Source organism: Artibeus jamaicensis, unplaced genomic scaffold (genome assembly GCF_021234435.1).
Source record: "Artibeus jamaicensis isolate MK-2021 breed Jamaican fruit bat unplaced genomic scaffold, CSHL_Jam_final contig_432, whole genome shotgun sequence".
Lineage (NCBI taxonomy): Eukaryota > Metazoa > Chordata > Mammalia > Chiroptera > Phyllostomidae > Artibeus > Artibeus jamaicensis.
This window is the reverse complement of record NW_026521828.1, coordinates 13,065,679-13,085,234: the sequence shown is the minus strand read 5'-3', so window position 1 is coordinate 13,085,234 and position 19,556 is coordinate 13,065,679. Positions and strand designations below refer to the sequence as shown.

Genomic DNA, 19,556 nt, shown 5'->3' with positions numbered 1-19,556 from the left:
GTTTTTGAGCCCCAAATTAAGAATACCGTATCTATTTTTAAATTTTAGAAGGAGATACACTGGTGAAAATATAAAGATTCTTCAAAGAAAAAAAACCAAACCCACTCTAGTGCATTCTTGACTAAACATGGAAACAGAAGTCTGTTCTTAGCTCATTTTCAAAAGCATCGAAGTAATTCTGTAGTCTCCTGGTAAATTGTCACATCTGCCTGGAATTATTGTTAGATTCGAGTCATATCTATCTATTCATGAAAAGTTAAAAAACAAAAAGCTACCAATTAACTTTGGCCTTTGAATTTCAGTTCTCACAAAAAATAATAAAATATCAGAAAACCGACAGTTTGGGCTGATAATTCAATTGAGAAGTCATACCTCATAGGATGTGACTGGCAGGGAATGTGTCGCTGAAGATAGGGAGGGCCTTTAGGCTGAGACCTGAGACACCAGAAGACACCAAAAGCCGAAAGTCAGGCCCCTGGCAGAGGCCGGGATGGGTGGAGAGTGTTGAGGGAGGGATGCGAGGTGAGGAGGAAGGGGGTCAGGGCCTAGAGCTTTCAGCGCCTTGGAAGCATTGGGACCATTTGAGTTTTATCTACAATACACAGGTCAAGGAAAGCCACTGTGGGTTTTAAAGGAGGACTGGAAAGACATTTTGTATTCTTTACATTTTAATTTACATTTAAAGAGAGCCTCTGGCTCTTGGGCATTTCGATGGAGAATAAATCACACCCGGTTAGAAGCCTCTAATTTTCTAACTGGCCTTTTCCTTTCGGGGCCTCTATTTCCCTCAACGGTAAGGGGGAGGGCGGCAAGGAACCACATCGAAGAATCAGAGTTAATGATGATGTACGTGGCAAACGCAGAGCACTTCACAGCCCTATGCAGGGCGCTTCCGCATCGTTCTGGACACTTTTTTCCCTCGCTACACTCTTGGGATTACGGTGGACATCCCTTGAACCTCCACTTGATGATTCGCCGCCTCACTAGGAGGAGGAAGGACCTCCCGAAGAATCCGCGGGGTGTGGCCTTTTCGACCCAGGACAGCCAATCGCAAGGAGGAAAGCGGCCAACCGCGTCCAGTCCCGCCCAATCATTGGCTGGCGGCCACAGCTCACGCCCGCCGTGCTACGTGACAGCCCAGACCCCGGCTGTAGCTCAGAATTAGCTTTCCGCACACTTCCAGCGTATCTTGTCCAAGCGCCCTGTGCTCCCAACCGGCCGGGCCCCGCCTCCTCGGGGGCCGGGAGATGGGCGGGGCGGGGAGCGAGCTGGTAAAAGGAAGGTTGGCTCCAGACCAACCAGTCTCCGCCCGCGCGGTCCTGTTCTCTCATCCTCGCACGGCAGAGGACTCACGCGCGCGGGGTCTCATCGAGCGGGATAGCCCAGGTGAGAATTGGAGGGGGGGACAGTGCTGGCCTCCACGCGGTCAGCGGGCCGCTCCTAGGGTCGTCCTGGCCTCTGTTCTGGGCGTGCTGGGCGGAAACCCGGACCAACGGTCGCTGTGGGCGTCGCGGCCCTGGGGTGGTCGAGGTTATTTCCTGGGTAGGCAGAGGTGGAGGCAGGGCTAGTGTCAAAGCCCCCACTCCCCTACTTCGTCATCCCGGCCCCGCTCGTCGGGCTGAGGGCTTCCCTCCGCCCTCCAGCCCACACCACACACGGAGTGCCACCGCGCCTCGCAGATAAGAGTGTTGTCGTTGGGACCTAGATATCTGGGAGCATATATTTGAGAGCCATCTCGAACCCAGATATCTGCGAGCAGAACCCAGGAGCATGAGTTGCCACCACTACCTTCTCCCCCTGCCCCACAGTGGAGAAACTAGCCTGGACACTGAAGAGGACTTGATTATCTCGGTTTTTAAAAACCACACACCTGGTTAAGTACAAATCAGGACCTTCTTGGAGACTCAGAGACTAAGTTGAAATTCTTTCCCTGGATGGATGAAGACACTGAAAGGGCACTGGGAGGACCAGGGCCTTGCGCAAATTTACACAGCAAGCCGTTTGCAGAGCTAGATCTTACTCCCAAACTCCTATTAGACTGGCCCTTTCCTCGCACGGAGTGGGGACAGCGGTGAGTTAGAAACATTCAGGACTTAAACTCCTTTCTGGTTGCTAGACTAGTCCCCTCCCCCGCCCCACCCCACCGCCACCGGCCCTTGTCCCCAGAGCTTTTTATGTGAAGTCTGGAGCTAATGTAATATCCAATATTAGGTTAAGCAGAAGTTCTTGTTTTTGAAAATTCAGTCAATAAGAAAATGGAGAGCTAAACCTATTGGAAAGAAATGAGCACCCCCCACCCCTTTTCCTTCAGGATCCTCAAGGGGCAGAGACTAGCAGCTATAATTTATTGAGCAACAGCTGTATGTCAGGCACTGTGTTAGGTACTTCAGTTGTGTTAGCTTTACAACAACCCTGCAAGTTAGGTGATGCTATTCCCACGTTACAGGTGAGAAATCGATGTGGAGAAAATGAACTTTTTAATCCATGCCATACAGCTGTTGAACAGTACAGCTGGGATCTGTGTGACTCCACATCATTCCCAATATTTCTCCAAGTTCAGCCTTCAGCTCACTGGCTCAGAATTATCCAGGATGCAGTCTTCGATCACATCCCTAGACTTGCCTGAAAACTTGCATTTTAATAGGTCTCTGGTTTAATATCATTGTACGCAATATAATGTGCTGCCTTCTAGGGAGAAGATCTAGAAATGACACATTCAGGGCACTGCTGAGATCTAGATTAAATTTATTAGGGGCAGTTTTTGAGCATCGACATAACTTGTAGTGAACACAAACCCCCAGACAGACACTTACCAAACTGTCTAATTTCTTGACACAAACCTGGTTATTGTGTGTGTGTTTGGGGGGGGGAGGTGGAGAGAGAGGGGTAACTCCTTTTTCTTTAACACATAGCTGTTACAAACTATCATTTAATCCATTTACTCAGATTAAATGCTAAGAATAAATTACTCAAATAAATTGCTAAGAATTTATTTGGGGGTATTGATACAGTTGTGAATAAAATAGAGAAGGTTATTGCTCTCGTGGGAAAGACAATGATGGAAAAGTAGATGCTTAGTAGGAGATGATGAGAGGGTCAGGGAGAAAAATAGAGCAAAGTGAAGGAGACAGGAGTACGAGGCAGGGATGAGCTCAGGAGGGAGGCATGGTGGTGGCGGTGGTGCTCTTTGACACATACCGGGTTGAGGAAGGAACTGATTAAGGCAGCATTTGAGAAAAAAAATCCTAGCAGTCCAGTTAGGGCGCCGGCAACAGTGGATGGAGGCAAGAGCTGGCCTGGCTTGTTTGACTATTATCTGGGATACACCTTATTCTAATCAAAATGTAGCTCCAAATGTAAATTGTACATCATTGCTCCTAATAGAAAAAGAAAATGCAAATATTACCAATGCATGTGTATAGTATGAAAGATAAAAGTAACTTCATTTCTAATTCTTTTACCAAACCTGCTTCCAGCAGTTTGTCCCCATCACTAATTAAAATTAATAACTCAGAAATGACTTGGCCACAGAGCATTGCTTTGAACTATCTCCCGAGACCTCTTAGGAGTAAAATAAATTTGGGGGCCATATGGTATTTTTAGAGAGAGAGCTCGGCTTGGAAATTAGAAGATGAGGTTTGGGAACCTGGTTCTACCAGTTGAACAAGTGACTAAAGTTTGAGTTTTTCCCATATTAGACACAGGAATTCATATGTTGTTCTCAGATTTGTCGAGGAGGGCAATGGGAGGTATATATGAGATCTTTTTGAAAGCAGCAAATTACTGTGCAAGGAACTATTTAATTTTTTGATTATGATTGTACATCATTATTTTCTTCTTGAGTATTATTTTGCCTTCTGTTGTGCTTTATACTAGAATCAGTATAAGGAATCAGTATGTCATAGTGCTTGTACTGATACAAGCCTTATGGTGGGTCTCCTTGTTTCATCACGGACTTAAATGAACATTGCTAATAATTTGCGATAACAGAAAATAAGGAAGAGTTATTGTCTTCATTATATTTACTTGAAATTTCACCTGTATGTTCATTTCAACATAGATATATAGCCATTCACACCAAGTGTGAGGCATCGCATTGGTGCTCGGGTATGTGGAAATGAGAATGGCTTCGCGTCTGCCCTGAAGTGTGTACTCTAGTGTTCTACGAAAAGTTCAGCACTGAATAGTTATTTGTAACACATTGGGGAAGCACAGCCGGAGAAGTTTCAGCCCCTTGGTCCTCATTTGGACATCTCATAGAAATCTCAAACCTATGAAACCGAAAACCAAACTTTTTGTTGTCTCCTGTCTTCCTATTTCCTCCTCTATCCTTCCTTTTGTGTGGTCCACCTCAGAATCCATCTGAGATTTGTCCATTTCCTTTAAACACCAGAAGATGTAATAATAAATAATTATTTATCAAATGAATGACATAGTAAGCAATTTGTTTCAAAAACCTTCAGAGCCTATGCGCTACCTGCAGATTAAAGTCTGCTTTTCTGCACCTGCCACAAAGCCCTTCGGAATCTCCCCCAGGTAGCTCCCCTCCCACCAATCTCCCATGTGCTTTGGTACTTGAAACAAGCCATCCTAATCTCTGATTCCTTTCCTCCAACCTCAGAATTGTTGCTGTTTGTGCTTTCTTCTCCCTAATCAATTTCCCACGTTCTTATCTTTTCAACTCTGGCCTGACTTCAGAGTGCAGGTGAGATACGTTCTTCCCTTGAGGCTTTGTACAGAAAATCACAGCTCTTTGCAGATTGCTCCCGGCTCAGATGCTATGATCGTAGTCATTGGCAGCTTCGGTTTTATTCAACAGTGAGTCTGTAGCACACACACACACAATTCGAGCAAACCATTGTGTTTCAGAGGCAGACTTTACCATTCTACTCTGAAAACTGTTGTCCTCTGGAAAGGCATTTCAATTTTACAAATTGCAAAACTATTGGGTAAGATTATATGCTGTAATTATTTACCAAAAGCAGCCATTGTGTCACTTAAACATCTGCACATTTTCCGAAAGCAGTTGTCTGGCCCCATTGGGCTTACATAGCAGAGATGTCCCTCTCTTCTAGTCCAGGGCTCTGGGATGGTCAGTAATTCACATGGGAAATTGCACTGCTGCTGCTGTTTAGTCACCTGGACAAGACCGCCTTCTAGGCCGTCAAGTGCTCATTAAAGAAAAAAAGACAGATGTGTCTTTAGTGTCACCTAACCTGCCATTATACTTTAATATGTAAATCAATCTTTCGGGTATTTTATTGGTTTTTTTTTTCTCCTATTCCTAGAGGGTAACATGGAAGGTTCAAATGTTTTCCTCTTGAGTTAGCCCACTCTCAATTATTGATGATAATAGAGGGGGAAATTAGCCTTGATGATACAGTAGAATCCTGTTTTATTGAACTTCATGGAGTATATAGTTTGTATTCCAACCTTCTTAAGATAGGAGGGAGTCTGGCTGTAGACTGTATTCTAAGGGTAAACACTAATTTCTTAATTTTTATTAGCAGTTGGTGAATACTATAATTGAAAGCAGTAACAGGCTTGGGGAAGTGAGAGGATTTTTGTACAAAGGAATATTTGAAAGCTATGTCCTAAAGTAGGTATTTCCACTTGCAAATCAATATTGCTTTGCACCCGCCTTTCTCTGTATTTGAGTCGTGTATTTAGTGATCATTTTAGTTCCTATTTTGGAAAGCATAGTGTGGACACTTTTAAAGATGAACCAGAATGGAGCTTGTTCTCAAGGAGTTTAATTTGTATGGAGGGCATACCCACCATTTAGTTTAAGGTAATTTTTAATGTAGTTTCATATTGTTTGGGTTTTAAAAATACATTTGAAATGGCAATAAATATAATTTCAAGGGCAATTTTGGGGGGTAAGTGGGTAGGTAAGGAGACTATAGACAGTTTCTGGATCGAGACTGATGGCAGAATCGGGTCCACTTCTAGGGCCGTTTGTGAGTAAATGCCTATGTTTTCCAGAGCTAGAGATGGAAGAGGACTGCAGCCATGAGCTGTGGAGCAGGAGCTCAGTAAAGGTTTATGGATTATTCAGGGTAGCGGGTAAGTGGACCTAGGTTGTGTCAAGTAGCTAAATCCTAAAGTGCCAGCACTTAGAGAAAACTTGTTAGATAGGTTGTAGGAGTTAGTAGGTGCTGTGCTCAGAAGAGAGCTATTCTTGGAGTTCTGAAATCAGTACTTCATTACCTGGCTGAGTCACTTATATGTTAATATAAGTCAAATAATTTATTTCATAATTATGAAATTTATTATGAAAGTTCTTTTTCATCAAATAAATTTCATCAAATTTATTATGACAAGTTCTTTTACTTTATAATCTATGTATGTATTTAAAGTGGGCTTATACACAGAATGTAATTGGGTCTGATTGTTTTTATCCAATCTGAGAGCCTCTGTCTTTTCATTGGAATTTTTACACCATTCATATTTAATATGCTTATTCATTATATGTTTGGATTAAACTCAACCATCTTACTAGCTGTTTCCATCTAGTTTTGGTCTCTCTTTTTCTGCTTTATCTTGGGTTGATTGAGAGTTTTTTATGATTCCATTTTATCTATGCAATTATGGATAAAATAACATTTGACATTATGTATATTTTTTAAAAATTGAGTGGTTACAATATATATCTTTGATTAGAGCCTACTTTCAAATAATATTATATCACTGCACATTTAATGTAAGACATTACCATTCCCAATCCCCCCTCCCATTTTTCATGCTATTATTTTTATACATTTTATTTTGTAAGCTGTAAACAAAATGCATTCTTATTTTTGCTTTGAAAGTTATCTTTTAACCTTGGCTGGTGTAGCTCAGTGGATTGAGTGCTGGCCTGCAAACCAAAGGGTCCCCAGTTCGATTCCCAGTCAGGGCGCATACTTGGGTTGCGGACCAGGTCCCCAGTTGGGGGCGCACGAGAGGCAACCACACACTGATGTTTCCCTCTCTTTCTCCCTCCCTTCCCTGCTCTCTAAAAATAAACAAATAAAATGTTTTTTAAAAAAGAAAGTTATCTTTTAGAACAATTAAAGACTTTTAAAATTAAAAATGGATTTTATTTTCTCTTCACATGTTCCATTTTTGTTTTATATTGTGTAGACCCAAGTTTCTTCTCTTTGGTATATGTTTATATAGTGGTCCTGGTCTGCTGCCATTAAGTCCCCTTACTATTTGTTTGAGTTTCTCCTTCATTTTTTGAAAGCTATTTTTTCTGGGTATGGGATTCCGGGTTGACAGGTATAGTTCTATGATAAAGATATCTTCTGGGCTGTATGATTTCCAGTAAGAAGTTTGTTTATATTCTTATATCTGTTCCTGTGTATGTAATGTATGTTTCTTTTCTTTGGCTCTCTTTAGGATTTTATCTTTGTCTTTTGTTTTTAATAGCTTGAATACAAAATGTATGAAGTTTTATTTTATGTATTTATTTAGTTTTATTTGACCTTCTTGGTATTCTCTTGAGATTCTTGGATGTATAGTTTGCTGTCTGTCATTAATTTTGGAAGATTCTTGGCCATTTTGTCTTCAAATATTTCTTCTACCCACTTTCTGTTTTCTCCTTTTGAGATTCTAATTGTCCATATGTTAGATTGTTAATATGTACCACAGCTCTTACATGTTCTTTTACATTATCGTTATTGATTTTTGTTGTTGTTGTTGTTTTCTCTCTGTGTTCCAGTTTAGACAATTTCTATTGATATGGCTTCAATTTCATTGAATCTTTCTTCGGCTTGGTCAAGTTTACTGATGATTTCTCATTACTGTTACAGTGTTTTTTACTTTTAGCATTTCAGTTAATTCTTTCTTATATTTTCCATCACCCGGTTGCAGTTTCTGGTATTAATTTTTTATCTTTTTTCTTCCCAGAGGGCAGGGCAAAATGTGGATTTTTCTTTTTTTAGTTTTTCTTATGTTTCTTTTGCATATCTTAGGTTTATAAGAACCTTTTGGCCCAGAAATCACTAAGAGCTATTCCAGAGCAGAATGACAGGACGTGAGAAGTGCACTCGGAGTGGGCTGGCCTGATGGTGGGAAGTGAGGAGAGAGTTACACACAGGTTTCATTGAGGAATGAAGACCTACTGTGTGTATCCACCATTCTGATTGGCTTATTCAGGGTAAGTGCCCATCTAAATCTATTCATTTTTTCCTTATCTGCTAAACAAGGCCATGAAAGTAACTATTATTTACTCTAGTTTAGTGAGATGATGCTTCATCTTAAATAAAATTAATGTGGGTCACTTTTCTGTATCTTGGACATGTTGGTCATGTTTGGGTCACAGAACTTCACAAGGGCCTATTTTTCTGTCAGTTCCAAAACAGGAAACTTCCTGAGTCCTCAACATACTATATTTTATCTCTCTGGCTAGAGTCATAAATTCGTATATTCATTTATTCTTTCATTCATTCATTTTACAAGCCTGGTGCCTTAGAGTTACTAGAAGACATTCACTGATGATTACAGTGATGAACAAGATGTCCTTTCCTCCAGGGGCTGGAGAGACACCCACTTCACAATACAGAAGTGAGGTTAGCCCTACAAGGGAGGGGCAGATTGCTGTGGGATGTTTTAAAGGGTGTAATGATTCATTCGGGCTTGCAGAGCTTGGTCAGGACTTTGTGTACAAGGTTGCATTTTAACTGGGTTTTAAAAATGATTAGGATCTTGACAGGTGGAGAAAGGTGGATGGCCACTCGAAGTTATGCAAGCAGCTAACACAAATACACTGTTTTGTGAAGTATTTGATAAACAGTCTATTGCTTTGAGAGCCTGTTGCTTTTTCCTCCTCTTTTATGCTTATTATTACGATTTTTGTTGTTGTTGCTTCTTCTTTCTTTTGAGTTAACTTTACCTTCTTCCTTTCCCTATGGTTGTTAGTGGAAGGTCACAGGGCAGTAGTTCTGTAGTTTCGGGCCCAGTGATGCAGGGTCACCTGGTTACTGCCCAAGCGGAAGTGCAGGCCAACAGCATACTTCTGTTTAGAGCGTGCACATAGAATATGCAGTGAATCTGTATTTGCATGAACAGGGCAGATGTGGCTCTGTACTAGAAGAGAGGAGAACAGACCAAGACTTTCCAGAGCATATGATGGAGCACTTGCCCCATCAGCCCACCCCATGCTCTCGACATTTGTTTGCTTCACCTATCTCTTACCATCTTCCCTCTCCTCCTTCCTACTGAGCAAAGGAGTATTGTTCAAAGACCTAAATGCATTCTGCCCTAGTTTCTTTCTTTTTCCAAAAGTCTTATTTTTACTCTTTCACTTGCTTAATCTTCTTTATATTTATTTTCAACAATTAGAGAGTTACTTCAGCCTTACCTGCCCCCACCTCCAAGGCCATTTTTCTTGTTTAAGGGACTTGCAGGTAAGGCTGGAAGTTTGGGACCAGATTCTATTTTGCAGTATATCTGGGAGTGAAAAATCTGAAAATAAGACAGTTGATAGCGTGTAGAAAGAAAGAAACAGGCCACCCTGATACCTTTTCTGGAGAAAAAACTGCAGGGGGATCCAGGCGGACATGCAGAAGAATTTGTGAACAGTTTATACTCTGGGATGTCCTGTATCCAGTGAATTATTGGCTTTGACTTGGCTTTTTATGGTCTATTTTTTTTCCTGACCAAGACAAGTGAGGCTCAATTAAGGAAAAGAAGTATAAGATAACTACCCCAAACTGGACTCCTCTCAACTCTCATGAATGATAGGTAGGGCTGTCAAAATGTTGAGCACTGAGAATTATTTAATCAGTTGATTCTGTTCCTTTCTCTGGGGCAGGAGGCTAACGCAGCTGTCTCCAGAAATGTCTTCGGGGAGTGCAGAGCAACATGGCCTCACGCCCAACGACTCGGTTGAAGGAAATGACCAGTACAGCCCTCTGTCTAAGATCCATATGGAGCCTGAAAAGGAGTCAAGTACTGACTTCCAGCAATTTAAGACCACTGATCTGTGCAGACATTATTCTAGGATCCACATGGAATCTCAAGAAAAATCAAACGCCAGCTTTAAACAGTTCTTCATCAAGAAACTACAGAAGACTTGCCAGTGCAACCCAACCAAAGCAAAAGATACGATTTTTGGCTTCCTTCCTGTCTTGCGGTGGCTCCCAAAGTATGATCTGAAGAAAAACATTATAGGAGATGTGATGTCTGGCTTGATTGTGGGCATCTTATTGGTGCCCCAGTCCATTGCGTATTCCCTTTTAGCTGGCCAGGAGCCAATCTACGGCCTGTATACCTCTTTTTTTGCCAGCCTAATTTATTTTCTATTGGGGACTTCTCGTCACATCTCTGTGGGCATTTTTGGAATACTGTGCCTTATGATTGGTGAGGTAGTTGACCGAGAGCTGAACAAAGCTGGCTATGACACAGCCCATAGTGCCCCATCTTTAGGGACGATTTCAAATGGGAGCACCGCATTGGACCCGTCGTCAGATAGCATATGTGGCAGAAGCTGCTATGCAATTACAGTCGGCAGCACCGTAACTTTTATGGCTGGAGTTTATCAGGTAAGAAGCAGTGGCACGAGTGGTTGTTTCTAGCAAAAGAAATCACTATGCATGAAATCTCAGATCTGTAAGGGGTCTTAGATATCACAGTAATCAAACTAGCACTTGAATGCTCAGGATATGTGAGGGGTGGATCCAAGGTTCAAACTCTGGGTGGACTCTCTGAGTAAGATAAGGCTACTTCTATTTTCTCAACCCTGGGCTGCAGCTGCCTCTTAACCGATGAATGTTAGGCAGACTTTAATTATTTGGTTGTACAAATTTAGACCAGAAAGACTCCAGATCACCTAGCACAACTCCTTGATTTTCTATGTCAAGAAACATTGCTTTGCCTGAGGTTACGTGTGGTTGGTTATTGGCGGAGACAGCACACAGTTCAGCCAGAAAGGTAACAGGATGTGGGCGGTGCGAGGACATGTGCAGGGATTTTTCAAGCTGTAATCAGTGGTGTCCAACCTTTTGGTGTCTCTGGGCCACGCTGGAAGAAGAAGAGTTGTCTTAGGCCACACATTAAATGCACAAACACTAATGAAAACTGATAGGCAAAAAAAAAAGTTTTAAGTAAATTTACGATAGCCATCCTGGGCCACCTGAAGCCCGAGAGCCACGGGTTGGACACCTCTGCTAGATAATCACCTCCTTTTTCCTTTAGAATTTCTAAAGGTAGTAGTGTTCTTGGCCTGTTGAAGAGGGAAAACATTGAAGAATGCTATTTTATATTGTCAGCCAGGAGAAAGGATTAGAAATGAAATCCTTCTTGGGTCTCCCATAGAACCCACTAACCTGCTATTCCCATCATGCCCCTGTCTTTTAGCATGCAAGAGTCAGTAACATCATTACGTCTCCTTTACAGGCACTTGGGTCCAATAAGGAAAGGGGAAGAGTAGCTCGCTTTATCTGGTGCTTGGGTGGGGAGGAGCTAAGGTAGGGGGGTGTACAGAGTTGTTTTAAGAGCTTGAGAAGGTAGGAATCCTAAGGTCTTGTTCCATTTGGGCAAATGAGATATAGTGTGCTTAGCCCTCTGAATGTCAGCCTTGTCTCTAAAATGAGAGGTTTGATACATGATTGCATCCAGGTCTGACAGTCTGTGACGCTCTGCTTCCATGGAAAGTGTGCCTCCATGGAAAAACAGCCAGGGTAATACAGGGGTTAGAGGCTCTTTTCTACTTGTATTTAACGCTTATATTTCCTCCCTTCCAGGTAGCAATGGGCTTCTTTCAAGTGGGCTTTGTTTCTGTCTACCTCTCAGATGCCTTGTTGAGTGGATTTGTCACTGGTGCCTCCTTCACTATTCTTACGTCTCAGGCCAAGTATCTCCTTGGGCTTAGCCTTCCTCGGAGTAATGGTGTGGGCTCACTCATCACTACTTGGATACATATCTTCAGAAACATCCATAAGACCAATATCTGTGATCTCATCACCAGCCTTTTGTGCCTTTTGGTTCTTTTGCCAACCAAAGAACTCAATGAGCACTTCAAGTCCAAGCTCAAGGCACCCATTCCTACTGAACTCATTGTCGTCGTGGCAGCCACATTAGCCTCTCACTTTGGAAAACTGAATGAGAAATACAATACCAGTATTGCTGGACATATTCCCACTGGGTTCATGCCCCCCAAAGCACCGGACTGGAACTTAATTCCTAGTGTGGCTACAGATGCAATAGCTATTTCTATCATTGGTTTTGCTATCACTGTATCACTTTCTGAGATGTTTGCCAAAAAACATGGCTACACAGTCAAAGCCAACCAGGAAATGTATGCCATTGGCTTTTGCAATATCATTCCTTCCTTCTTCCAGTGCTTTACTACTAGCGCAGCTCTTGCAAAGACGTTGGTTAAAGAATCAACGGGCTGCCAGACTCAGCTTTCTGGTGTGGTGACAGCTCTGGTTCTTTTGTTGGTCCTCCTGGTAATAGCCCCTTTATTCTATTCCCTTCAGAAGAGTGTCCTTGGTGTGATCACTATTGTAAATCTCCGAGGAGCTCTACGTAAATTTAAGGATCTGCCCAAGATGTGGAGGGTTAACAGAATGGATACGGTTATCTGGTTTGTGACTATGCTGTCCTCTGCACTGATAAGTACTGAAATTGGCCTGCTTATTGGAGTTTGTTTTTCTATGTTTTGTGTCATCCTCCGGACTCAGAAGCCAAAGAGTTCATTGCTTGGCCTGGTGGAAGAGTCTGACATTTTTGAATCCATGTCTGCTTACAAAAACCTGCAGACTAAGCCAGGCATCAAGATTTTCCGCTTTGTAGCCCCTCTCTACTACATAAATAAAGAATGTTTCAAATCTGCTTTATACAAAAAAACTCTCAATCCAATCTTAGTAAAGGCAGCTCAGAAAAAGGCAGCAAAGAGAAAGACCAAAAAGGAAGCAGTGAGTCTTGGTGCAAAACAGGATGAAGTTTCAGTGCAACTTTCCCATGATCCCTTGGAACTCCACACCATAGTGATTGACTGCAGTGCAATCCAATTTCTAGACACAGCAGGAATCCATACACTGAAAGAAGTTCGCAGAGATTATGAAGCCATTGGCATCCAAGTTCTGCTGGCTCAGTGCAATCCCTCCGTGAGGGACTCCCTGGACCGGGGAGAGTACTGCCAGAAGGAAGACGAAAACCTTTTTTATAGTATACACGAAGCGATAGCTTTTGCAGAAGAATCTCAAACTCAGAAAGGAATGTGTATTCCCAATGGTCTGAGTCTAGTGATCAATTGAGTAAGTAGGTGGAAGGAAGAAGAATGTCCAGCCAGGAGCAACTCGCGTACTTGAAATTGTAACTTATTGGCTAGGCATTATTCTTCCTTCAAAGCTGATGGCCGTTGTAGATACACAAATGCAGCAGAGCTTATAGTTAGGCAGGATCAAGAAGAAACTATTGTGGCGTCAAGCTGTCTTGCAGAGAGCTGGTATTCTTGTACTTAAATATCTGTTGAATTGGACTGTGAAGTAGCCCTAAAATTTAACAACCATCCTCTCTTAGGAGATATACTTTTGGACTTTTCCTTCTCCAGAAGTGAAGGGGTAAAGTTGATGTTTACCTGAGACATGCCGGAGCCAACATGATTCAGCTCTTTGGAGAGAGTGGAAAGGAGGCAGGGAAAGGGTATGGTGCTGGCTTTTGTACCAGCAGATCAAGAGACCTCTGGAGCTCAAGGTAATAACTACACAAGTTCTTTCCTTATTTGTGCTTCTCTGTACCCAGTTATTTGCTCCCCAGACAGCAATAGGATCTCTAGCTTTTAATGGGAAAGCACTGTTCCTCACCTTAAGGCAGGGAACCACGGGCACCGGCCTGTCAGGAGCCTGATGGCTAGGCATGGTTGTGACATCCTGCCAGCCGACTTCCCATTACATAGAAGGCTCTGTCATACGTCTGATGTTTTGAGCCTTTTTGTTTATTGGAAGCAGGGAAGCAGAGAGCTCTTCCTAATCAGCAAAAATGAGGGGAATCTTCCCTGTCTTTCTGTGCTCTCTGTCTCTGTTTTTCAGTATTTCTCTTCCATTCAGCACTGTTTGCACTTTCAGTAATTTAGGGTGTTTGTCCTGGAATCTGTCCTGAACGGCTATGTCTGATTGGCAGTGACAGGCTTGCCAATAAAAGGCAGAATGCCGAGCCTGCGGTACTATACAGCATTTTAAAGGAACTGGAGGAAAACCCTTGTGGACAGATTGTAAATAGGAAATGCCCGGAAGCAGTCCCCTTCAAATGTGTGTACTTAGCAGTGATTTTTTTTGCCTTCTCATGGCATTTTAGCTAGGGCCAGTTGGGGATGGACAGTCTCAAGTAGAAGTTACTGTCCATCTCTCCTTGGCAAGAAAAATTATTGTAACCCACAGAAAAGAGTGTACAAAGCTGCCAAAGGAACATCAGTAATTAACTTGTAGATGTTTTAGTGAAGACTAAGATGCTTACTGCCATGGACTGTATTGATTTACAATGAATTTTGATGACAGTGACAGCTTTTCACTCTGGGCCACCTAAAACTAGGATGCAGGAGGATTTAGAAGCATCACATTCCTACAGCCCAATTATTTGTGATAGCCGGCCACAGGTTGTGGCTATAGGAGGAGTTGCTTTTGAAAAGCAAGAATGTCTGACATTGAAAGCTTATAGGTCTGGACCTTGATAGGTGGTGGAAAAAAAACCCCTGAGGTTTTTCAAAATTAGGACTAGCAGGCTAATTTATGTGAGGTTGAAACACTTAGCTACACCATTGAAAACAGACAAAATAATATTTACAAAAGTGCAAAATTATTTTTTAGCCTACCCCTACATTCTAAACAACTTAAATATTTATGAGAAGTAAACGCTAAGTGTTGGGCATCCGTAACCTGCAAGTGTGACTTTTCTATTGGTAGAGCTGTGCCCATCTGTTTACATGGAAAATACCTTTCCGTTGTTAAAGCACTTTCTCTGCAGAAAAGCTGGCTATCTGTCTTTGAGGTGACTGACATCATTATTAAATGTAATAGTGTCCTGAATTTTGACATCCTTTTAGAATGTAAGTCTAGAATTTCAGAAATGTTATCTCTTCTTTGTATTTTTGTTTGTTTGTTTTAAGCTAATATTCACCCATTCTATCCAGTCTTATGAATGGTAATAGTAAAATCACAGTATCTTGGTCTATCGTCTGTTTTTAATCCTTTTGCCTTCCTCTCCCAAGCCAGGTTTGAATCCACACCATTATAAATGTCCAGCAGGGGTGTCCAGCCTGCAGCCCAGGATGGCTGTGAATGTGGTCAGCACAAAATCATAAATTTACTTAAAACATTAGATTTCGTGTGTGTGTGTGTGATTACATGTCACAGTGTATTTAATGTGTGGTCCAAGACAACTCTTCTTCCAGTGTGGCTCAGAGATGCCAAAAGGCTGTACACCCTGGATGCTATGTGAGAGGAGAGTACGTGTTTACATGTTTGAGACAACTCTGTGACAAACACTGGCACAGAGGGAAAAAAAGAGTCCAGAGGGTTTGAAAAACCCTTTAGAAGAATGGAGTAACAGAATTTGACCTTTACCTAACATTTTTCTCTGTTTGTGGATATAGACAGTTCTGGAGCTTTGTGTAATTAGCTAATTCTCGAATTGTGCTCTGGTCTATATCTCTCCCATCCAAACAAACAAGAGACTCTGCTTATGGCAGCCAGTTATAAAAACAGTTAATATTTCCCTAAAATTTGCAGGGAATAGGCCATTGAAAAGACGGTCTCTGATGAAACAAGGGAGAGGACAAACGGATTCAGTTGAATGGAACCCAATCCCTGGTGAGCCCCACCCAACAGTAGGGAAGCCAGGAGTAGGAACCCCACCTTAGTTTGAGAGTGAGGTCAAAAACACTGTTTCTAGGAGGAGAGGGAGAGAGGGGCACAGATTCACCAAAGATGAAAGCTGAGGATCACGCAGCAGCCAGGGTTGGGACAAAAGCCCAGGCTGATCTACCCTGAAGCACTCGTAACTACAGTACTATGTGTGCCTCTGATGGTTGGTAAAATTGACAGACGTCTAGTTGACAATTACTTTTAAAAAATTTTAATACGGACCTTTGAAAGGATAACAAGATTTGGGTAGTCTAACTTAGCTTTTAAACAGCAGTAGACACTGAAGCCGAATTTGTTGCTAAATTTGCACTGTGGTAAATGGTGATCTTTATTGCACTCTCGGTAATTTGTCATTTAAGAACACATTGGGTGTTTGATCTTAATATGAAACTGAGAAAAAGGCTGCAGTGAATTTCTTGGGAACTTAAAATTGAGTATGGGAGTTATAATGACAAATTCAAGGTCTGTGATCCTTGTTAATTAATGTTTTGAATGAATTGTTTTCCTCTGTGTAGTGCTATAGATGAGCTATAGGTTCTTTTTGCAGTGATGCAGATAATTCCTGAAACACTTCCTGGGGACCTGTGCTGGAGTCTAGGGCTGGAGTGCCAGGTGCTGGGACTAGGATAGTAAATCCAGGAAGGCAGGTTGTATGGTAACTTTAGTGGGTGACACCCAGTGGCACTTGGAGGTATTTTATGGAGGAGCTGAGCCCGGACTGAGTTCTGAACAGGACGCAGGCAACTGAGGCAAATAAGGAGGCATGGATGCCCCTGGTATATTCAGGGAAAGATTTCACAGTGACATGACAAAAAACCAATTGATAGGATTTAGACTTTATTTAGTTTCTCTGCTCTTTAATGTTTCTCTCTTCTTCCTTCTTCTAATGGTTTCTTTATCCATTAGAGGAATGGATAGTGATGCCTTATTTGAAACTGGGCTTAAAAAACTGCAAAAGGAAATAATTGGGTCTAGAAAGCTTTTAGGCTCTGAAGTAATCTGGCTTTTTTCTTTGTATAAAGATTTTTGATAATCATGGATGTAATCATTAATATGAGTGCTAATAACATGAATGAAAATGATAATGGATCAGGCCAAAATAACACACCAGCTGATTTATCATAGCCTATTAGTAAAGTAAAATTCTATTGACATACTTTAAGTTAAAAGTATATTTTAGTTTTTAAAAAAATATAGTAGTAACTGGGGATGGAGAATTTAGATGTGGGAGTTGGGGAGATTTATTTTTATAAGGTAATTTTTATCCTGACATGGACTATTTTTAGAAGGGTTTTGCACTTCAAAGTAAACCTGTTAAATACAGTTAGAAAAGTTAAATAAGCATTATACTAAATCATGAGGTTTATTTGTTGTGTATTTTCTTTTTCTCTTAGTGATGTAAAGTGGGAAGGAGATACTTAATTTTGAAAACTTAAATAATGAAGGACACCAAATGCCTTCCTCGGAGATACCATGTGTATAAGTCTGGAACCATGCGTAAAACCTTTCTTGGACTTAGATTATGAGTCTGAAAAAGGCTGAATAATTACAATCTTATTACAAATCACCAGTGATTACATTTCTAACTGAAAGCTTTTCAGTTGGCAAACAGACGAGCAACCTAAGCCAGAAAGGATTTTTAACTGCAGGTTTAATAAATTTATTTTAAGGTTTTCTCTTCCCCCACCACCAAATTCCCCATCCCTAGAATAATAACATAATAGTTGAAGTCAAACAGCTGTTGCCTTTTAATTCAAATCAGTTGGGAAGTTATTGTTTGAATTCTAATGCTGCCATGATTTCTCAAAAATTAGTGTGACAGATCTATATAAAATGCTACCCTTTTTTGTCTCTTCTGAAATTTTATATACAAATTGAAACAATATCAGGGTAACACATGAATGAACTCAAATTCTGAGTCTTGTCTATTCACTAAAAATGTATACTGCCTTTTTTTTTTCAATTGTTCAAGACCAATGACTTTTAGGAACATGTTTTATACCACATGTAACTTTTTTAATCAAAGCAAGTGCCTTGATGCTATTCCACACAAATCATGCTTCACCCTCTGTAGGGTGAGGATGGCTTGTTGCCGATTGCAGACGGGTACAGGAGAGGGAGGGTTGGTTGTAGCAGATCCCTTTCTTCTGGAAGAACCTGTTCATGCTGCTTATTACCTAAGATCCTGTATGTGTTGAGATCTGGAGATGTTATTTCATTTGTTTGCTAATAAATTGTTATGCTGATAAAATATTCTGTGTTTAAATTATTTAACTGCAAGGGGCATTCTAACTAAGAAATACATTTAGATCACCAGTGAGCTTTAAAATACCATCTTTACCTTTGGAGAGTGATTCAGTCATTAATTTTTCCCATCTGTAACCAGAGGATCTACCCTTGTAGAAAGACAGAAAGTCTAAAGAAACCCAGTTCTTTCCTTTTTTTGCTCGTGGTCCTGAGGAGTAGGTTAACCCTTCGGGGACTCACTTTTCCCATCAGTGAAGAGGGAAGACCTAGATTGCATGGTCTTCCACTTTTCATGCTGCAAGACTTCCATTACATACTGTGTTGGAATCAGAAATCTAATGTTTTACTGCTGCCCAACCTTTTGAATTTTGTAAGTGAGTTTTGAGTCACATTCTTTTCATCAGTCTATTGAGGCTATATGGACTAAGAGCTGGGAGTGGAATTCCTAACTGGAGTACAACATTGTGAGAAATAATTGCCAGAGTGCCCCCACCATCTCCCCATACCTGCAGTGAAGCCTCTTCCCAAATGTCCTCCCCTTTCTGCATCTTAGCTTTGTGGAAGAAGTGGAAGAAGTGTGGGTACAGGGGGGAGGACAGTTTTCAGTCTTCCTTTTGTAGTACTTTCCCTCAGACTCTATGGTGTCAGAGAAGTTACAAGTGGCTGCTCCTAAGGTTCCTTCCAGTGGCTGGAATTGTCTCCCTTGTGGAGTTGTCCTCTGCCCTCTGGTGGCCAGAACATGCTACCACATTTCCATTTCAAAGAACTGGTCTCAGGTAGCAAGAATAGTTCTTTTATAGGTCTACAAATTTGGAATTACATTATCGGAGCCTATTTGTCCTTTTATATTATGATTTTCTGGAAATAGTAATAAGTGAAAGTGTTTGATATATAATAGGCAATCAATAACTCCTAGCTTCCTTTTTTTTTTTTTTTTTTTTGCTGTGAAGAACTCAATTGTTGACATTTGGTCCAAAGCATAGGAGAGGACTCTGGGATGGTTGAAAGGATGCGTAGTGGTTTCAGGGATTGGCTCAGGCAGAAGGCAGACACAGGTGGATGCAGAGGGGCCCCTCACAGGCCTCTGGGCTCCAAAGGCTCCTAGTCGTACCTGAAGGTGAACCTTTGTAAGAGATACTGAGGGTGAGCCAGCCTGCAGAGGTCAGTCAGGTGGTCACCCATCTCCTTCATGAGTTTTGCCTGCTCCTCCAGGAAGTCACAGAGGCGAGGGTCTGTATGGATGGAACCCAGGGCATGCAGATCCAAAAGGGCCTGGCTCAGGTTCTTCTCCAGGGCAATGGCAGTTTCCATGGCATCCTGAGTTGTACCCCACTCATCTGGGGAAGGCTTTGCCACATCCTGGAAGAGGGCTTGACCACCACACCGGTTTTGCATCTTCAAGAGCCACTGGGCTCCCTCTTGCTTCATCTCAGCCAACTCTTGGAAAACGTGGCCCAT

General features: G+C 41.7%; 2 protein-coding genes across 4 annotated transcripts; one reads left to right on the top strand and one right to left on the bottom strand.

Annotated features, from left to right (window-relative positions):
* Positions 1 to 1,142: 1,142 nt before the first annotated feature.
* Positions 1,143 to 18,092, top strand: SLC26A2 (solute carrier family 26 member 2). 3 transcript variants are annotated; one of them, XM_053665924.1, is made up of 5 exons: positions 1,143 to 1,386; positions 5,986 to 6,066; positions 7,959 to 8,143; positions 9,800 to 10,529; positions 11,730 to 18,092. In XM_053665924.1, the coding sequence occupies exons 4-5, from the start codon at positions 9,825 to 9,827 to the stop codon at positions 13,245 to 13,247; spliced, it is 2,223 nt and encodes a 740-aa protein (XP_053521899.1). In that variant the 5' UTR covers positions 1,143 to 1,386; positions 5,986 to 6,066; positions 7,959 to 8,143; positions 9,800 to 9,824; the 3' UTR covers positions 13,248 to 18,092. The 3 variants fall into 3 exon arrangements, with proteins under 3 accessions (XP_053521899.1, XP_053521898.1, XP_037017830.2); XM_053665923.1 differs by lacking the exon at positions 5,986 to 6,066; XM_037161935.2 differs by lacking the exons at positions 5,986 to 6,066; positions 7,959 to 8,143.
* A 1,107-nt stretch (positions 18,093 to 19,199) lies between these two features.
* Positions 19,200 to 19,556, bottom strand: LOC128627533 (ferritin light chain-like). The gene has a single exon (XM_053665883.1). It carries the CDS (start codon positions 19,554 to 19,556, stop codon positions 19,200 to 19,202), a length of 357 nt encoding a protein of 118 aa, XP_053521858.1.